The sequence below is a fragment of the Rhinatrema bivittatum genome, chromosome 6 (assembly GCF_901001135.1).
Source record: "Rhinatrema bivittatum chromosome 6, aRhiBiv1.1, whole genome shotgun sequence".
Taxonomy (NCBI): domain Eukaryota; kingdom Metazoa; phylum Chordata; class Amphibia; order Gymnophiona; family Rhinatrematidae; genus Rhinatrema; species Rhinatrema bivittatum.
Window position 1 is genome coordinate 339,793,761 of NC_042620.1, and position 20,226 is coordinate 339,813,986.

The following is a 20,226-nucleotide window of genomic DNA, read 5'->3' on the forward strand; positions in this document are numbered from 1 at the left end:
CAAGACAGGGTCCTTACGTTCCCACAAGGTAGAAGCCCACAAGGCTCTCCCATCCAAGTAAGACAAAATGTAGCTAGTCTTCTAGAGGCCTGTGGGAAACAATGAAGGTTGTAAAGTGAAATGTAAGCTGCACTGGTTCAAGAAGCCTCGAGTCTTCTGGAGTTCTCCGGAGAATCGAACAGGCACCGCCAGTGGTACAGCTGACTTTAAAATTACCTCTGGTAACTGGACTTCTTGTATAGAAGCTGTGCTTTGAGTCTTCTGTGTATGAAGCTGGTGAAAAGCTGCAGTAAGTTTCTTCAAGGTTTCTTGCTGTTCTGAAAGGCATTGAGCTAAGCCTGGAATAGCCTGCAAGGTAGAAAGATGAGCTAGGTCCATAGGCCACAAACCTCAAACACCTTTAGCTGAATCCCCAGGAGTACTGCCCTCCAATGCTTCTCTTGGACGCTGAAGTTACTGAAATTTAGGCTTTATCCAAATTCTTTTCTTGAAGGCCGAATTCAAAGAAGTTAATCTCTCCAAATCTTCTCCAATCCTATTTATTTATTTATTTATTTTGAGTCTTTTATATACCAAAGTATAGCAATCTGCCTTCACTCCGGTTTACATGAGAACTTAATACATTGTATGAACATTAGAACAAATTACACTAAATGTACATTTGAACGACAGACTTATTAATTGAACGACTATTACAATCTAGAAACGAACAGTTCTAACAATACACGAATTGAACATATATATGAGTGGACCATAAGATAATTTTATGCAAGTTACGTAGTAACTAGAGTACATCGTTGAACATAAGGTGCGTTCATCATCGGGCATAGGGTGTATATAGCTTTTTCGTGTATGGGTATATTGGGACTGAGCGGAGAGTCCGAGTTCGGTAGGCGGAGGGGACAAGACTTATTATTAACTAAAAAATGCTACAACATTAGGAGACCATGGATGGGTGAGAGATTTGGAAAGGTGAGAAATGGGAGAGGAGAAATTTCGAGGAGATTAGTGTAAGTCAAGCAGAGGTGGATAATGAGTTAGGAAGTTGCATGCAGCTTAACCAACACCATCTCGGAAAGTTTGGCTGAATAACCATGTTTTAGCCAGAATCACTGAAGTTGAATTCTCCAAATCTTCTCAATACTATATAGCCGGATTCATGGAGTTAGCAGTCTGTTAGCGATCACCCCGCCAGGGGGGCGGAGTTAATAATCTATTATAGACCTTACTAGGGAGTTAGCAATCTGTTAGTGTTCATCCCGCCAGGAGGGCGGAGTGAGTGGTCTGGAAGCGATCAGCTCCTCCCAAGGGGAGGAGATAGCAAACTGATAGGCTTGGCTCCTGAGGGAGGAGGAGTTAGCAATCTGTTAGTGCTCTGCTCCCCCAGAGAAGAGTAGCAGCAAACTGTTATTCTTGTTCCTGTAGAAAGATGAGCCAGCAATCTGTATGATCCCCACGGGGAGTTAGCTATCTGATATGGATCAGCTTCCGCAAAGAGAGGAGTAATGGTCTGATGTGGGTTGGCTCCCACAGAGTGGTAGATGATTATACCGCTCTATTAGTGTAAGGAGTAACACTTAGTAGAAATAGTGAAGCCCTGGGCCGATGGCAGATGACAGTGCCCTCAAGTGGAGATCCTGAGAGGGACCACCGGCTAGGCTGGAATATTGAAACAAACACAGATAGTTCTTTATTAGACTGGAAGTAGAACCACCAGAGGTGGCAGTAGTGAGCTGATGTGCCCAGCAGGGCTGAAGTCCCTCTGATACTGGAACTACAATCTCTTGAGTTGCTGAGCTGTAAGGAGAGACTGTAAATAGTGAGTAGACAGGGTATGCTGGACATAACCAGTGGTAGATGATACACTCACACTTGTAGATATCTGTAATGTCTTCTTATGCAACAGAGAATCTTCAGTATTCAGTAACAGGAGCCGCAGGCGAGTACTAGTTCCTATAGGCAATCTGAAATAGAATTCACAATAACTGTGCATGGGATGGCTTCTGAAACAGAAGAGAGGCTAGGAGAGAGTTAGGAACATAGGCCCTTGTGGAGTGAGTACCGGTTCCTATCTGTTAATCTGTAATAGTAATCCATACGATATAGGTATGCGATATCTTCTGAGGAAGAAGGGAGATTGAGAAAAGTATTAGGAACATAGGCCCTCGTGGAGTGAGTACCGGTTCCTATCTGCAATCTGCAATGGTAACTCATGATCTCCATACCTGCAATAACATCTTAGACTGAAGGGAGTTTTAGAGATTAGGAACATGGGCCCTCGTGGAGCGAGTACCGGTTCCTGTCTGTAATAGGACTCACTGTGTTCACATCTGCGATTGCTTCCAGGCAATAGGAGTCTTCGGAAACGTAGGCCCTCGAGGAGCGAGCACTGGATCCCGTTCAGCAATCTGAAATCAAGAAGAGGGAGAGCGGGGCCCCCGAGGAGCGGGCACCCCTAGGTGAGTTTGTAGAGGCAGAGTTGCGAGGAAGGGATTCCTTGAGAGTTGCGAGGAAGGGGTTCCTACCCTTTTCCTTGCTAACTCGATTCGAAGTAGCAATCAAAGACCTTTTATGTTGGAAGTGGATGATGTCACTACGGGAGGACGCCCCCGAGGTTCGCGCCCTTGCTGGTACAAAGTCTGGAGCGTGCCCTTACGTCATCAGGAACATGGCGGATCCGTGGCATCAGGCCAGCCCGGGGATTCCAGGAAGAAAATGGCGAGAAGAAGCTGCAGCAGCATCTGTCCATCAGACCCGAAGGGAGTCGCTATAAGGTAGAGAGGGTGGAGCAAAGGCGAGAATAGGCTCGAACGCAACACCTGCATTCCCTCAGGTAGTACCTCTTGGACTGACTCTCTGGTACTGACCTTTGCCTGCCTCCTTGACCACGCTGTTCGCTGCCCGGATTCTGACCTTTGCCTGCCTCCATGACCATGTCTGATCACTGCCTGGATTCTGACCTTGCCTGCCTCCTTGACCACATCCGACCCCTGCTTTTGCTGACTACTCTTGGACTGATCCTTGGAACTTGACCTCTGCTATCGTTGACCACGCCTCCTTGATTCTGGTCCTGCTCCTAGCCTTGTCACTGCAGACACTGTATTGGCCTTCCTTGATCCCTCAGGCCTCTAGTCAAGACATCGACCGAGCACCCTTGATCCTCATGGGCACATCTCTATACTTCCTATCTGGGAGCCCCTGTGAGGCCCACATAAGTCCAAGTGGCCCGGGTCCCCAAGGGCTCCACCCGGGAGGATCACGGGCTTCCAGTGGTGAAGCTCCAGCTAGCCTCTGTCTCCTCCTGTGCTCTCCCACCTGGTGGCAGGTGCTTCCTGGGCTCGACCAGTGAGCCGTCCTACACTGCACTAGGACAAGGGTCCACCTCCAAGCACAACACTATAAAATTATGAAAGAACTTGAACGGATACATGTGAATTGGTTATTTAGTCTTTCAGATAATACAAGCTCTAGGTAACACACTTAAAACAAATTGGAGAGAATTCTTATTCTGTCAATGCACAAAATTAAGCTCTGGAATTCATTGCTAGAGGATGTGGTTAAGGAAGCTATAGCTGAGTTTAAAGAAGGGTTGTATAAGTTCCTGAAGGAGAAATCCATACACTGCTATTAATCATGTTGACTTGGGGACTGAGAGGAGAGAGAGAGAGGTAAAGGGATCCACTGAGGCCTTTCCGGGAGACCAGAGCTGCCTTTCTGGTCCCCAACAGGGCTGGTTGGAGGAGGTCTCGACGTCTGACGTCATCAACGCGAGACCATCGAGGGGCTTTAAAAACTTCCCCATTGCGATGAACAGATGGGACTGAGGAGAAAGAGAGGTAAAGGGATCCGCCGAGGCCTTTCTGGAAGACCAGAGCTGCCCTTCTGGTCCTCGACGGGGCTGGTTGGAGGACGTCCCGATGTCTGACATCAAAGCGTCAGAGGGGCTTTAAGAACTGCCCCATTGCAGTGCACAGCTGCCACCGAACTTATTCTCATTTCTCCTCTACCAAAACGGATTTCATCATTAATGAATATTCAACTTCTTCGATACATTACATCGATCTTCTCAAGTAAGTGCAACTCTCTCTCCTCTTATTTCAATTGTTAAAACTTTCAAGTACGTATGGGGAAAAAGAGGAAAGGAACTGTACACTTGTTTCCCTCCAACCCTACAGTACCTCCTTTAAGGTCCCAGCTGACTATTGAATGTTTTATGCAACCAATTACTACCTGCACACCTTCAGGAATTTTAGGAATTGGCTTAGAATCATCTATGCCTGCATCCCCTGGGAATTCCACCTGCCACCTGCCCTCCACCTGCCACCAAACCAGGACTCTATGTTTTTAGCAGTTCCACGGGAGGGTCAACTGCAGCCGAATGAAGCTGCATTAGATCCCCCAAGGGAGGGGGATACTGCTATATTGAATCTCCAGGCAAATATTGAAATGCCTGAGAAACCATCGGTAATAACCCTGGAAACAGTGTGGACTGCAATGAAAGGCCTAAAACAGTGATGGCTGCGCCGAGCCTTTTCTTTTTCAGCTGCGCCGACCCTTTAAAATTTGTTTTTTAGTATCCCCCTACCCTCCGGACCCCTCCACCAATGTCCCCGGGTGCAGGGAGGATCATGCGGCGCAGCGATGAGGCTTAAGACAAAGATCACATTTAAACGAGCTGATGCTCCTCCTCCTTCCTGCCTGTGCGGCCCCGGAAGTAAACGTTGCCGGAGCCGCGTGGGCAGGAAGGAGGAGAAGCATCAGCGCGTGCAGAAGAGGAGCAGCATTTGCCTTTACAGGCCGCCACGAATTCCAAGTCGCAGCGGTCCGAGAAGAGGAAGAGGCCAGGTAGCAGGGCCGCCGCGGCCTGAGAAGATCAGGGCCGCTGCAGAGCCCATCCTGCGACGACCCGCGAAGAGGAGGCCGAGAGGTGAGAGAGAGGCGGAGGGTCTGTAGAGTGTGCATGTTTGAGATGAGCTGAGAGACTGTGTGTGGGAGTGAAGACCTGAATGTTTGCAGAGACAGCATGTGAGAGCCTCTGTATGTGTGTGTGAGAGAGAGAGAGCATGTGCCAGTGAGAGCCTGTGTGTATGAATGATTGTATGAGAGAGAGCATGTGCCAGTGAGAGCCTGTGTGTATGAATGATTGTATGAGAGAGAGCATGTGCCAGTGAAAGCCTGTGTGTGTGTGAGAAAGAGAAATGCATGTGAGAATGAGAACCTGACTGTGTGTTTGAGAGAAGAAGATGGAGAGAAAAGAAACAGAAAAAAAGACAATATAATAGGAATTGGCAAAAAATTAAGAAAGGAAAGGTGGGAAAAAAAAGCCTGTGACCAACCAATTAGAAAACTAAGATCAGACAGCAAAGGCAAAAAAAAAAAAAAATTACTTTTTAGTGACTGGCACATGTAATCTTTGGGAATGTACAAGAATAGCACTTTCTCTATGGATCAGCATGGAGAAAGTGGAAGCCCACGGGGCCTGCACAGAGGTGGCAGCAGAATGGGCTTCAGTGTCAGTAGCAGCAATCGACACCTCCCCAATAGCTATGCGGCATCAGTGACAGTGGCAGCAGAGGAATGAGAGAGGTTCCGAGATTGCTGGCAAAAGAGAGGGGGGTCTGCCTTTAGTGTGTGCATGTGTATAAATGGGACTCTGCCTGGGGGTGTATGTGTGTGAATGCATGGGTGCCTGCCTGGGGGTCTGTGTGTGTGAGAATGTGTGCATGCCTGGGGGATGGGGAAGGAGTGGTGTGAAAATGAATGGGAGCCAATAAAAGAGACCGACTGACAGATGAAGTTTGTAACGCTTGCTTGGACTTGAAGTGTACAAAATACCAACCTTCAATTGAAGATTTAGTCAATGAAATTCAGCAACAAAAAAGTCACTAAGCAGGTAAGGTAAAGAATTATTTGTTTTTGCTTTATTAATAAATACAGTACATATTAAAATTATAACTTTTTTGTTATTGATTAAAGCTACAAATATCACAAAATTATGGATTTTCCTAGAAGTGACACACCACCCGAGTTATGCTAGTTTTTTTTTTTTTTTATGAATTTTGACACACTGAGCTCAAAAGGTTGGCCATCAACTGGCCTAGAAGCCTCTTTAGGGGTTAAAATTGAAAATATTAATAAATCTGTTGACATGATTCATTCTCAGGTCCAGGGGCATGGCACTGCTATTAAGAAAAATGTTGAATCTTTAACTAAATTGGAGAAGCATTGTGACAATTTGGGGAAAACTGACTTGGCATTGATAAAAGGTCAAGAGACTAGTTCACGTAAATTAGACATTTTAGATAATTACTCCAGATTACATTTAAGGATATTAAATTTTCCTTAATCAATCATCACTCCTGTTGATATGTTAAGGAAATTTTATGCTGAGACACTTAAAGTATCTCAAGAGGCTATTCCCCCTATAACAAAAGCATTTTATATTCCTGTAAGAACTGCTGAAAATCAAAGTATTCCCCCTATACAGACAAATGTATTAGAAAAGTTGACAGATTTTCTACAAGACTCTCAAATCAATATTGAGAGTCGTGCTACATTACTAGTAGTGTTTGCCCTTGAACCGGAAAAAATATGGCCAATGAAATTGTTCTTTCGGGCTTCAGAGAAAATGTTTCTTGGTCAACAAATTACAATATTTCCTGACCTTGCTAAACCTACACAGATGAAATGGAAAGCATTCCTATTGAAAAAACAATGTGTATTAGATTTAGGTGCTACATTTTTGTTGCAATATCCTTGCAAATGCTTGATAAAATTAGGTTCTACTAAATATATATTCTTTGATCCAGATCAACTGGAAGGTTTTTTTTTTACAGAATAGGATAACCCCTATAAATATTTCCTTATAAATGTGTTATCACATGTGTTTATTGGAATAAGAAAAATAGCGGATACTGATTATAATAACTGATTTATTTCCTAATTTCTATTGTAAATATATTAACAGTCTCCATTTGAGGTTTCTTTTGAAATAATGTTTCCTAGGTTATTGTAAATGAACAAGAAATTGTTACATTCTTCTCAATGTTCAACATTTCATTTAAGTCAATGTTGTTGGCTATAAATTGTAAACATTTTAAAAATAAAGAATTAAAAAAAAAATCATGTTGACTTTTGGGCTAATTTTATTTATTTTTATTTATTAAAAAATTTTTATATACCGTCGTTCATATTTACATCACAACGGTTTACAAAAAAACATCTGAAGCAAAAATACAATGCAATTAGAATAAAATTATACAATTGGTATTAAAAATTATACATCATTAAGTTAAAAAATATGTAAAATTAGCTAAAAAGAGAGTTTAAAATCAGGATAAAAGGAATATATACAGTTTCCGGAGGCTGAATGCATCTAAAAATGGGTGGTTACACGCGTGGCTGGGCCTTGCGAGTGCTATGTACATTTTTGGAAGGGCTCAGCCATGCTCGTAAACCCCGTTATGCGCCAAAGTGCCAGACCTGTCCAAAGAGAACTGCAGTACAAAGTTCAATGATTGTATGGTTTTTCCTATTGATCATAGAAAAGGACAAGATCCAGATCACACAACATATACCTTCTATTATGAATACATGTTACCGATAAATGTTTTGGCACATTGTTAGTAAGAGTTCAACCAAATATAAATTTACGTGCCTTACTGTAAACCGTTGTGATGATGCATTACTAAACGACAGTATAGAAAAGATTTTAAATAAATAAATAAACAAACACACAAAGGGGCAGGCCAGGACAGCGCCATTCAACACTGTCCCAGGGAAGTATGCACTGGCAGCCAGCTGGCATGCGGAGATTACTTCTGCTCCCGAACAAAAAAAAAGTAAGAAGCTAGGAAGGGGTTAGTTGTCAGAGAGGAGAGGGGAAAGGGTAGGAAGGTTAGGTAGGGGTATAGGGAAGTTCCCTCCCAGTCCGCTCTTTAATTGGAGCAGACTGGGAGGGAACTGGGGAAGACCTACTCCCATTGTCGTGCATGGCCTTTTGCGCGCCCCCCCCCCCCGTGCAGGTGTGTGCAGATATATTTTTATAACATATGCGTGCCAACACGCACATGTTATAAAATAGCCACGTCCAAATGCATGTGCCCGGGAACTACGCACACATGAACGCGTGCGCATGGGTCTTAAAATAGACTCCTTTGGGAATAGCCACTGCTTATTACCAGAATCAGTAGCATGGGATCTATTTAACGTTTTGGTACTTGTAACCTGGATTGGTCACTGTTGAATACAGGATGCTGGGCTTGATGGACCCTTGGTCTGACCCAGTGAGACATGTTCTTATCATATACACATTTTTTATATTTAGAACTCCATGGAGATATCTTAAAGGACAGGGGAGGGACTGGAGTAATTCATGGGAAAGATTGGCATAGAGCAACATCTTACAAAAAAAAACTACCTGTTACGACTGGGCTCCGATCAGGAGTCGTGAACACCACCCAGAAGGGTGGCTCCAGGTTGAGAGAGACAGGAATGGCAAAAACAGAGTCTGGGTCCAGGCTGGGTCAGGGCAGGCGGCAGATAGCAGTGTCTGGGTCCAGGCTGGGTCAGGGCAGGTGGCAGATAGCAGTGTCTAGGTTCAGGCTGGGTCAGGGCAGGCGGCAGGAAGCAGTGTCTAGGTTCAGGCTGGGTCAGGGCAGGCGGCAGGAAGCAGTGTCTAGGTTCAGGCTGGGTCAGGGCAGGCGGCAGGAAGCAGTGTCTAGGTTCAGGCTGGGTCAGGGCACAGTAAGCAGGGCAGGCAGGTCAGAAGGCCCGTAGGCCACACACACACACACACAGAAGGCCCGTAGGCCACACACCGTAGTCGGGGCAATGCAGGTCAGAAGGCCCGTAGGCCACACACACACAGAAGGCCCGTAGGCCACACACCGTAAGCAGAGCAAGGCATGTCAGAAGGCCCGTAGGCCACACATACACAGAAGGCCCGTAGGCCACACACCATAAGCAGAGCAGGCAGGTCAGAAGGCCCGTAGGCCACACATACACAGAAGGCCCGTAGGCCACACACCGTAAGCAGAGCAAGGCAGGTCAGAAGGCCCGTAGGCCAGGTAAGAAAAGCGAGGAAGAAGGCCCGAAGGCAGCGCAAGGCAAGGCAAGGCCCGAAGGCCGCGCAGGGCAAGGAAAGGCCCGAAGGCCGCGCAAGGCTAGAGCAGGGAGCCCAGGTGAGCTCGCTGCCGAAGCCCCGAGGGAACTGTCAGGCAGGGTTATAAGGGCCAACCCAGAACATAGAGTGGACAGGGGAGATGGCCTGGGCCTGTCAGGAGAGCCAGCACTAGAGGGACCCCTGGTGGTGAGGCGGTTGCACTGCAGCCAAAACTGTAACAGTACCCCCTCCGCAAGGCCTCCCCCCTCCTCCTGGGTCCCATCTTAGCAGGGGGTACTCAAAAATGAAATCAGACCCCTCCGAGGGCAGCAACAGCTGGAGCAATTCAACAGGCTCAGATGGCTGAGTCAGAAAGTCTGTTAGTGGTATCAGTTTGAGCCCCTCCGGGGGTGGCAGCAGGACCGGTTTAGCAGGCTCGGGCCCCTCTCGGGATGAAACAGCAGGCTGGAACACCTCTCCGGGCGTTGTAGCAGGTTCGGACCCCTCTCGGGGCGATGAAGCAGGCTCGAACACTTCTCCGGGCGTTGTAGCAGGTTCGGACCCCTCTCGGGGCGTTGTAACAGGCTCGGACCCCTCTCGGGGCGTTGTAACAGGCTCGGACCCCTCTCGGGGCGTTGAAGCAGGCTCGGACCCCTCTCGGGGCGTTGAAGCAGGTTCGTATCCCTCTCGGGGCGATGAAGCAGGTTCGGACCCCTCTCGGGGCGTTGAAGCAGGCTCGGACCCCTCTCGGGGCGATGAAGCAGGTTCGGACCCCTCTCGGGGCGATGAAGCAGGCTCGGACCCCTCTCCGGGCGTTGCAGTAGGCTCGGACCCCTCTCGGGGCGTTGTAACAGGCTCGGACCCCTATCGGGGCGAAGAAGCAGGTTCGGACCCCTCTCGGGGCGAAGAAGCAGGTTCGGACCCCTCTCGGGGCGAAGAAGCAGGTTCGGACCCCTCTCGGGGCGATGAAGCAAACTCAGATGGCAGAGCAGCAAGGTTAGAAGTAGTGTATATGGAAGACATAGATTGTACTGCCAAGGGCTTGATACCTCGAGCCAAAGTCTGAAGCTCCTGATTTTGTTTCTGGGGGAGCATTTTAGAGAAGGCACAGGCAGTTCTAGGACGTCTAGGGAAGGTGCTCGTTACAGGCTGTTCAGCAGCTGTGGGAAGCAGAGCCCTGCTCGGGTTAATGAGTTCCATCTGTTTTTGTGCTTGCTCTCCTAGAACGGAAGTCCTAGAAGTTCTCTTGGCCAGGTAAGTTTTTGGTTTTCTTGGAGTATAAGCTGCTTTTTGGTGAAAAGTTGTGTGACAAGTTATGCTACAATCTTCTGTTAGTAAACTGTCCAGGGTGAAAACATTCCTAGCTGAGCCAGAAGCAGGGCAGAGTGTGATAGCTCTGGCTGAATCTTTATGAGGAGACGGTGGCCCGTTAGCTGTGCAGCGGGGGCAGGGTTTGCCTGGAGGCAAAAGACAAGGAAGACAGAGACACTTCCACCAGCCTGGTTTGGGAGAATTGCAATTAAGGCATTCTTGGTATACAGACACATTTCTTTTGTGACAGTTGCTGCAAATCCAGTGCTCCTGGTCCGAGAGCTGACAAGCTAAACAGTTCAGGTACGTAGGATAATTCAGAGTTTGACAAATGGTACAGATAATAAAGCGTGGAGACTCACCGTCTGAATACTGAGTCCTTTCTGTCTCTCCCACTGTGAATGGCTTCGGCATACTGTTACGACTGGGCTCCGGTCAGAAGTCGTGAACACCACCCAGAAGGGTGGCTCCAGGTTGAGAGAGACAGGAATGGCAAAAACAGAGTCTGGGTCCAGGCTGGGTCAGGGCAGGCGGCAGGAAGCAGTGTCTAGGTTCAGGCTGGGTCAGGGCACAGTAAGCAGGGCAGGCAGGTCAGAAGGCCCGTAGGCCACACACCGTAGTCGGGGCAATGCAGGTCAGAAGGCCCGTAGGCCACACACACACAGAAGGCCCGTAGGCCACACACCGTAAGCAGAGCAAGGCATGTCAGAAGGCCCGTAGGCCACACATACACAGAAGGCCCGTAGGCCACACACCGTAAGCAGAGCAGGCAGGTCAGAAGGCCCGTAGGCCACACATACACAGAAGGCCCGTAGGCCACACACCGTAAGCAGAGCAGGCAGGTCAGAAGGCCCGTAGGCCACACACCGTAAGCAGAGCAAGGCAGGTCAGAAGGCCCGTAGGCCAGGTAAGAAAAGCGAGGAAGAAGGCCCAAAGGCAGCGCAAGGAAAGGCAAGGAAAGGAAAGGCCCGAAGGCCGCGCAAGGCAAGGAAAGGCCCGAAGGCCGTGCAAGGCTAGAGCAGGGAGCCCAGGTGAGCTCGCTGCCGAAGCCCCGAGGGAACTGTCAGGCAGGGTTATAAGGGCCAACCCAGAACATAGAGTGGACAGGGGAGATGGCCTGGGCCTGTCAGGAGAGCCAGCACTAGAGGGACCCCTGGTGGTGAGGCGGTTGCACTGCAGCCAAAACTGTAACACTACCTCTCAAGTTTATTGATTTTTGCATGATGATGTTAGATCAGAAGTGACTTATAATACCTTAATTACAAGATGGAATGAAAAAGATCTTTAGCTTGATTTTGGAGAGGAAGACTTTGCATGCCATTTAGTGGTCTCTTCAGAAACTGTTGATCTATAAAAAAAATAGTGAATTATTATATAAAATCGCCACACTGCATATATAGACATCCATTATATTTTGATTAATTTAGTCAAACTAGCCCACAGTGCTGGTGAGTTTGGAATGATGTGCATAGAATGATACACGCGATTACTATTATTGCCTTTGATATTAGTACTCATATCTGTTGGGAAGCTAGGACTCGATTGTTGTCCTTTCTAGGTCAAAGAAATTTATATTCCATTTTCTGCACGCTGCAAGGCTGACAGTCGCATACTTATATATACTTATATACTGCAAACATCAAAATTTCATAGCAGTTTACAAAAAGACAATAAAATCAACTAACACATCAAAATAATCCAAAAGGGTTTTCTTAAAAAAGAATGTTTTCAAGGTCTTTTTGAAGGTTTTAACTCGGGGCTCTGTCCTAATCTTGTCAGGAAGGGAGTTTCACAATAGAGGGCCTGCAACAGAGAAAGCCATTTCCCAAGTGATATTAAAGTGCACAAACTTTATTGCTGGAACTTCAAATAAGTTCTTTTGAGAAGATCTCCTATCAAAGATCTAACAATCTGTGATCCGAAATGATCAAATGAGGATAATAGGTAGCCATGAACAAAAACCTGGTTTAAAAATTACCGAACAGATTATTTGCGGGTTTATGAGGATTCTTTGCATTAAAGGGTCACATTGGATAAGTTGTACGGTCTTTATCTGTCATCATTTTCTTTGTTTCTATGTTAACGGTCTTCAGTGCAAGATTTATTTATTTATTTTATTTAAAAACTTTTTTATACCGGCATTCGTAGGACACATCATGTCGGTTTACAAATAACTGAGAAAGGAAATACTATGTTAATACTAAATATGAGAGCTTAGTATTCCAACATAGATGACCATTTGTTGATTATGTTAAAGTTCATGTTTTGACTAGAAATGCAAACCACATTTTATAATGGACTAGTGGCTGTGACATGGCTAGATTTTCAAGTGAACACAAATATATATTTACTAACACGCTACATTATGTATATACTAAGGAAAGATTGGTAAATTGCATTGATTTTTCTTTCTTGTTTCCCTCTCTTTTATCTCTATTTAATTTCTGCTTTAATATTTTCATGCAAATATATCTTTGAATATCATTAACACAGAAATGCTTGTTTAAAAATATTCATAAAAACAGTTTAAGAGCCCAAAGACCTTTTGTGAAGGGTAGTAGTAATTTCAAAAGATCAGATAATGCATCCAGCTTCACATTAAGTATCATTACTCTCAAACTAGTCTATAGTTTCTCTTAATGGCTTTTATCTACTATGGTAGCACTTAATTATAGTATAACATATTGCCTATTTTAAGGTATAATTATAGTCTATGGAAGAACATCAGTAGTCTGACAGAATATTTTTCATTCATTTTTTCATATTTCCCCTCAGATTAACAGTTCTGTCAGAAGTTATAAATTTAAAAAAACAGCTTATCTTTGGAGGCCCTCTTGTGGAAAAACTCATGCTCTGCACCCACTTTTCATTATTATTATTTTTACAGATCATAGCACACTTAGGAAAGTCAAATAAAATGATAAATTACCACAACACTGAAACTGGGAATGCAATGTAGATTATTGCTGGATATTAACTGTGAATTTTTTATCCTGTAAATAAAGTCTACTTACCTGTAAACAAGAGTTCTCCATATACAGCGGGATGAATCAAGCATTATGAATGGGTGATATCATCAGACTGCACCGACACCGACCAAGCACTCTGAGCACAAGAAAATTCTTACTGAAAATGTGCAAGAGTTCCCACACAATCATGCTGCCAAATGAGCCACTCAGTCTCTTATAGAGCTTAAGCTTTAGTGAGGTAGTTAAACCTACAGGGAGGATGACAGGTATTAAATATGACTAGGTAGTCCTGATGTTTACGGAAAACACTGTTTTGTGTTTATAGGTAAGCAAACTTGCTTTCTCCTTCAACAAGCAGGCACAAATAAATCATAACGTTATGGGGAGTCCCAAGCTTAGGGTTATATTATGGAGCAAATATTGAAACAGACATGTCAGATCCCACCAATAAAGCCTGGACTGCTGAGTGAACAGGCTGTGCAGAACTGCTTGTCCAAAGTTACTGTCTCACTCAGATATGTTGTCAAGAAGTAGTGGAATATAAAAGGTGTGAATTGATGGCCAAGAGGCCCTGAGATAAGCTACTGAAGTCACTATGGCTCTCACTTGATGGGCCTTGACAGAGTCTGCAATCTGTACATCAACAGTGTGAGATACAGTCTGCTAGCCAATTAGACAGAGTGCCTTTGGCAATTGCCCTTCTCAATCTATTGAATACACATACAATTGAGAAGCTTGATGATGATGCTGAGTCTTCTTTAAGTAGTATGCCAGGGCTCTCTTACAGCCCAAGGAGTGAAGAACCTTGTTTCCTTTGTGCATATGTGGTGTTGGAAAGAAACCTGGCATTGCAGTAGCTTAGTTGATGTGGTCAATTGGTGTGCTAGAGTCTGTAGCAAAAGACCCATAGTTAGCACCTCCAGATTTGTTCACCATTGAAGAGGTGCTCTCATTTTAGGAGTTACAGATATTTGGTGTGATTATGCTTGGGAAAGTTGTTCCCACTGGCTTCAGAAGACCCAATGAACACCCCGCATCTGCAGCCAAGTCAAAGGAACTACATGCACTGCAGCAGTCACATAAGAAGAACCAAAAATGAACTTATTGAAGACCAATCCTGCTGTAGAAAAGATTGTGCCAAGTCCACCAACATTCCAGTTCAATGAAAAGAAATGCCTTCTCCTCAAGAAAAAATTCCCAGAAGAAAAAATTCCTTCTCTTAAGAAGATAAGCTTTCTGGTTCAGAGAGCGACGAATGTGCAAAAAGTGGGAGAGATAAAACCAGATTTCCTGAATCTGACTCAATATCTTGAAAATTCAGAACTGGAAATAGCCTTCACCATGAACCTGAGGAATTTCTGGTGGTTAGAATGAATGGGAAATGTGCACATAAACATCCTTTAGATCCAAGAAATACATACAATCACTCTGTTACATAAAGGGAAGCAACATCTGGAGAGAGTTCATCTTGAGCCTCTCTTGAATGAACAACTTGCTCAGCTTTCACAAGTCCAGGATAGGCCTTAATCCCCCTGCCTTGCTGGGGGTTAGAAAACACCTGGAATAAAATCCCAAGCCATATTCCTACAAAGGTACAAGCTTGATTGCCTTCAGCTGAAGGAGAGACGTTACCTCCAGTTGCAGTGGAGCAGATCGGGAGGGATAGGAACTAGAAACAGACATTCATCTGTTAAGCTCATCGGTCGCAGACGGCTGTGACAGCTCTTGCTCACCTTATACCTTCCTGCATCGACTCCTCTGGGGAGATTGGTGGCCTCCACCAACTACCGCCGGCCTGCATACCCTAGTTCCTGGGCCCTCCCGCACGGTGTGGACGCTGCCGCTCGCCATCTTGTCCTGGGAGTTCCCTAGGCGCGCGCGCCCTTGGGCCAGTCTTATTCACATCATGGTGGGAACCTCGGGGGCGTCCCCCATGGCTGGCTTCAAAACTCTTGGACACTTAAGCCAGCTGGCCCTGCCTACCTACGACTTGGCAACGAGTTCCCTCATTGCTGAATCAGCTCACTTCGGACCTGCATTCCAGCTCCTGCGTCCTTGACGGGAGACCTTCCGGGTACCCAGTCCTCAGGTGCCCTATCTGTCTCTGGTTATCTGCTCCTCGGAAGGCCTTGCTTCTTGGACTACTACTTGCCCCGTTCCCCGGGGCTTCCTCTGGAACTTCGCTCTACTACAGTGAATACCCCGTTCTGCAGATTGTTGCCATACCTTCATGACTGAGGAACCCTCATTGGTATAACCCGCTCTGCGGACCATTGCCGTACCAACGCTACTGAGGAACCCTCACTGCTATACCCCGCGCTGCGGGACATTGCCGTACCACGCTACTGGGACCCTCTTTGGTGCACCCCGCTCTGTGGGCCATATCCATACCAACGCTATTATGGAACCCTCACCGTTGTACCCCACTCTACGGGCCATCACCATCCATCTCTATAGAGGACTCCTCCGTGGGTATACCCCACTGCACAGACCTGTGGCACCTCAGTGTCTGTGAGGCTTTCTGCATCACTCCCCGCTCCGCGGGAAGTGTCACACTGTTTCTTTAATAAAGCTTCTAAAGACATTCTAGCTAGAACGTACATCAGCTTCCCGTGCTGACACTCCATGGCTCCACCCCCTGGGGTCACCATCTCTAGCTCTTCTGCCCTCTCCTCTTCACTCTCTCTCTCCAGCACCTGTTGCTCTACACACCCTCAGCTGAGACCTTGCTTCCCGACGGTGACACTCACGGGGCTCCTCCCCATGGGCAGTACTATCTCTCACCTCGGCCTAGGGCCCACATACTCACAAATCCTAACAGATTTTGAAGTCCATGGACCCGGCACAGGTCTCAATGCTCCAGGCCTTCCCTGGCCTGGCCCAGCGAATTACGGAACAGAAAATTCTGGAGACTTCGGCTAATTCCATAAACCAATTGAATAATCGGCTGGACTCTGCCTCAACACCTGCCAAGTCAAGCCCAGCTTTGCATGCGTTTCCATTCTGGCCTATGGTCCCTTTGCCGCCACCTCCTCATTTCACAGGTGACCCCTTATTGTGTAGAGGCTTCTTGAACCAGTGCAACATGCACTTTTCTTTACTGTCTCCATATTTCCCTGATGTAGTTTCCAAGACAACATACATCTTTATGCCTCCTGGATGGAAAAGCATTGGCCTGGGCATCGCCCCTTTGGGAGCGAAAGGATCTGATTCTTCAGGACCTGCCGGGCTCTCTCACCCTATTTCTCTCTGTGTTCGACGACCCAGGTCAAAAGGCCATCTCCAGTTCTATGCTCCTACATCTGCAACAAGGTTCCAGACCTCTGACCGATTACATCATCAAGTTTAGGATCCTTTCGTCTGAATTGCACTGGGACCTGGGCTGTTTGCATGCTATATTCCTTGAAGGCCTGAGCCAGTGTATGAAGGACGAATTAGCAGCCAGAGAACTTCCTGAATCATTGGATCCCCTTATTGACATCGCCGGTCGTATCGACCGCCGTCTTCGCGAGCGTTCGCACGAGACCAGAGGATCCAAGAGGACGGCTTCAGGTGCTCCATGCAGCCATCCCACGTTGTCTACTCTGACCGCTGCTCCACAAGGTACAGAGGAGGAAGAACTGATGCAAATAGGCCACGGTCACCTATCTGCAAAGGAGAAGCGTAGACGTAAAAGATCGGGCCTCTGCCTGTATTGTGGCCAACCGGGCCATGCGGTACCCTCCTGTCCACTTTGTCTGGGAAACTCCCAGGCCTAGGTTCTACCGAAGGACTTCTCCTAGGCCTTACGTCTCCCTCTCCTCCCTTAACCCTGCCTTTCTCAATTTATTCGGACACTCAAGAATTCCACACCTTGGCGTTGGTAGACTCCGGGGCCGGTGGGAATTTTATCCTAAGACGACTCGTGGAACACATTCGGATCCCCATCGTCCAGACGCCAACACTATTACTGCTCTCCTCCATCCATGGTGAGCCTCTACCAGTCAAAGTTACTTTTGCCACGGTCCCCATTCAACTATGCACAGGATCTCTACACATGGAGACCATTTCCTTTTTGGTACTGGACAAGGCTATACACCCTGTGGTCCTTGGATTACCATGGTTAAAACTACATACTCCACAATATGATTGGAGCACTCTACAACTATCCCAATGGGGCAACTCCTGTCATAGGAGATGTTTGGAGGTCATGTCCCCGATGCCCTGCTTGGTTGCCACGACATCCCCTCGGGTCTTCCCCCGCAGTACTCCTCTTTCACGGATGAGTTCTCTAAGAAGGCAGCTGACACCCTGCCTCCTCACCGCTCCTTCGATTGAGACCAAGGCTATGTCCGAAGATATACAAGAAAACTTGACAAAGGGCTTCATTCGGCCTTCCAAATCTCCTGCTGGAGCAGGGTTCTTTTTTGTGGGAAAGAAAGATGGCTCCCTCCGGCTGTGCATAGATAACCGCAGCTTAAATTAGATTACCCAGAAGGACAGTTACCCTTTGCCGTTAATCTCTGAACTCTTCGACAGGCTTCAGGGGGCCAAGATATTTACTAAATTGGACCTCATAGGAGCATACAATTTGGTCAGGATCTGTAATGGCGACAAATGGAAAACCGCATTTAACACCCATGATGGCCATTTTGAATATCTGGTAATGCCGTTTGGCCTCTGCAACGCTCCAATGGTGTTTCAGAATATGATGAACAAAATCTTCAGAGACATGCTTTATAGCTGCGTTGTGGTCTACTTGGACGACATCCTGGTATTTTCTCAAGACCTCCAGAGCCGCCACCACCAGGATGTCACCAACGTTCTGCAATGTCTAAGGGACAACCAGTTATATGCCAAGCTGGAGAAATGTTCTTTCGATGAGGAGTCTCTTCCATTTCTGGGCTATGTGGTCTCGAGCCAGGGTTCCGAAATGGATCCACAAAAGACCATGAGCATTCATGACTGGCCTCAACCCACATGCCTTAAAGCGCTCCGAAGATTCCTTGGTTTTACGAACTATTACAGGCTGTTCATCCAACACTACTCAATGCTGACTGCCCAGCTCACAGCCATGCCTCACAAGGGGGCAAACCCCTCTCAGTGGTCACCCAAAGCCATGACCGCCTTCCAGGAACTCAAGAAAGCCTTCTTACAAGAACCATGCCTGCGTCAACCAGACCCCCGACAACCCTTCGTCGTCGAAGACACTTTTGATGTCTGAGTTGGTGCAGTACTCAGCCAGCACTCGGCCAATCACACCTTGCACCCATGCTCATTCTTCTCCTGACGCTTTTCCCCGGCTGAGCGTAATTATGGGATCGGGGACAAGGAATTGCTGGCAATTAAACTGGCGTTTGAAGAGTGGCGTCCCTGGCTTGAGGGAGCACAGCACCAGATCATGGTATATACTGACCACAAGAACCTCGAGTATTTCCACCATGCACAACCCCTCAATCACAGGCAAGCTCGCTGGTATCTCTTTTTTACTTGGTTCAATTTCCTACTATGATACCGACCAACCAATAAGAACGCTCAAGCCGATGCTCTCTCTTGTTCGTTCACCATAGAAGATGTTCCGGATGTTCTCCGACACATCATTGACTCATCTAAAATTTTCCTCTCCTCCAGGTTCACTGTGCCACCTGGGAAGACAGTGGTTCCCTGACCACTTCGAAGGAAAATCCTCTACTGGGCGCATGATTCCCTGTTGGCAGGTCACTCCGGACCAGCTAGAACTCTTTCCATGCTCCAAAGGTTCGACTGGTGGCCATGAAAAAAGACGCTCAAGCGTATGTAGAATCATGTCCCACTTCCGCTCGTCAGAAGCCTCTGGCGTGCCATCCTTATTTATTTATTTAACATTTTTCTATACCGACATTCGCACGAGACATCACATCGGTTTCCAGACAACAAGAAAATTCAGCCAACCGGGCTTTACATTGTAACTGATATTATAACTGGGGGGAGGAGGGAAGGGGCAGGGCATTAACTTGGGGCTATAGGAATATGCTGGGAACAAAGGAGGGAATAAGGGGGGGGTTTATTTACAAAAGCAGGAGTTATGTACATTCTATACACATTCTATTATGTACATCCTTGGGGCCTCTTACAACCCCTTTCTGCACCCAGTGAGCCATGGACCCATATAGCCACAGATTTCATAGTGGACCTCCCTGCTTCCTCTGGCAACAACACCATTTGGGTTACCATGGACCGATTTTCAAAGATGGCTCACTTTGTGGCAATACCTGGTCTTCCCTCAGCCCCGGAGTTGACAAAATTGTTCATTCACCACATCTTTCGCCTCCAGGGACTCCCGAGACACATCCTCTCGGATCAGGGTGTACAATTTACAGCCAGATTTTGGAGGTCACTATGTAAAAAATTTGATATCACCCTGGACCTCATATCGGCCTATCATCCACAGGCTAACGGGCAGACAGAGAGAATGAACTGAACCCTGAAACAATTTCTTCGGGCATACGTGAACTCTCAGCAGAATGACTGGTCCGACTTACTACCCTGGGCCGAGTTAGTCTTAAACTCCCACCAGTCTGCATCTACTGGGTCTTCACCCTTCCAAGTAGTATAAGGACGCCAGCCTCTGCCTCCTCTTCCACTACCTCTGTCTGTATCTTCTCCAGCAGCGCAGGCTACCACACAATAATTACATTAACTTTGGGACCACATCAAACAACTTCTTCAGCAAGCTGCTCTAAAGTCAAAGAAGTTCTACAATGCCCATCATCAGGTAGCTCCACAGTTCAACCCTGGAGACAAGGTGTGGCTCAGCACTCATTTTATTCGCTTGAAACTACCTTCGGCCCACTTCACCCCCTGATACATTGGGCTGTTTCCCGT

General features: G+C 46.8%; 1 protein-coding gene across 1 annotated transcript; it reads left to right on the forward strand.

Annotated features, from left to right (window-relative positions):
- The first annotated feature begins 18,073 nt into the window (after nt 1-18,073).
- LOC115094730 (uncharacterized mitochondrial protein AtMg00860-like) lies at nt 18,074-18,586 on the forward strand. Its single transcript, XM_029607988.1, has one exon. The coding sequence runs from the start codon at nt 18,074-18,076 to the stop codon at nt 18,584-18,586; it is 513 nt and encodes a 170-aa protein (XP_029463848.1).
- The last annotated feature ends 1,640 nt before the right edge of the window (nt 18,587-20,226 follow it).

Coding starts and splice junctions, on each gene's coding strand:
- LOC115094730 (XM_029607988.1), top strand. CDS start 18,074: ATGAACAAAATCTTCAGAGACATGCTTTATAGCTGCGTTGTGGTCTAC.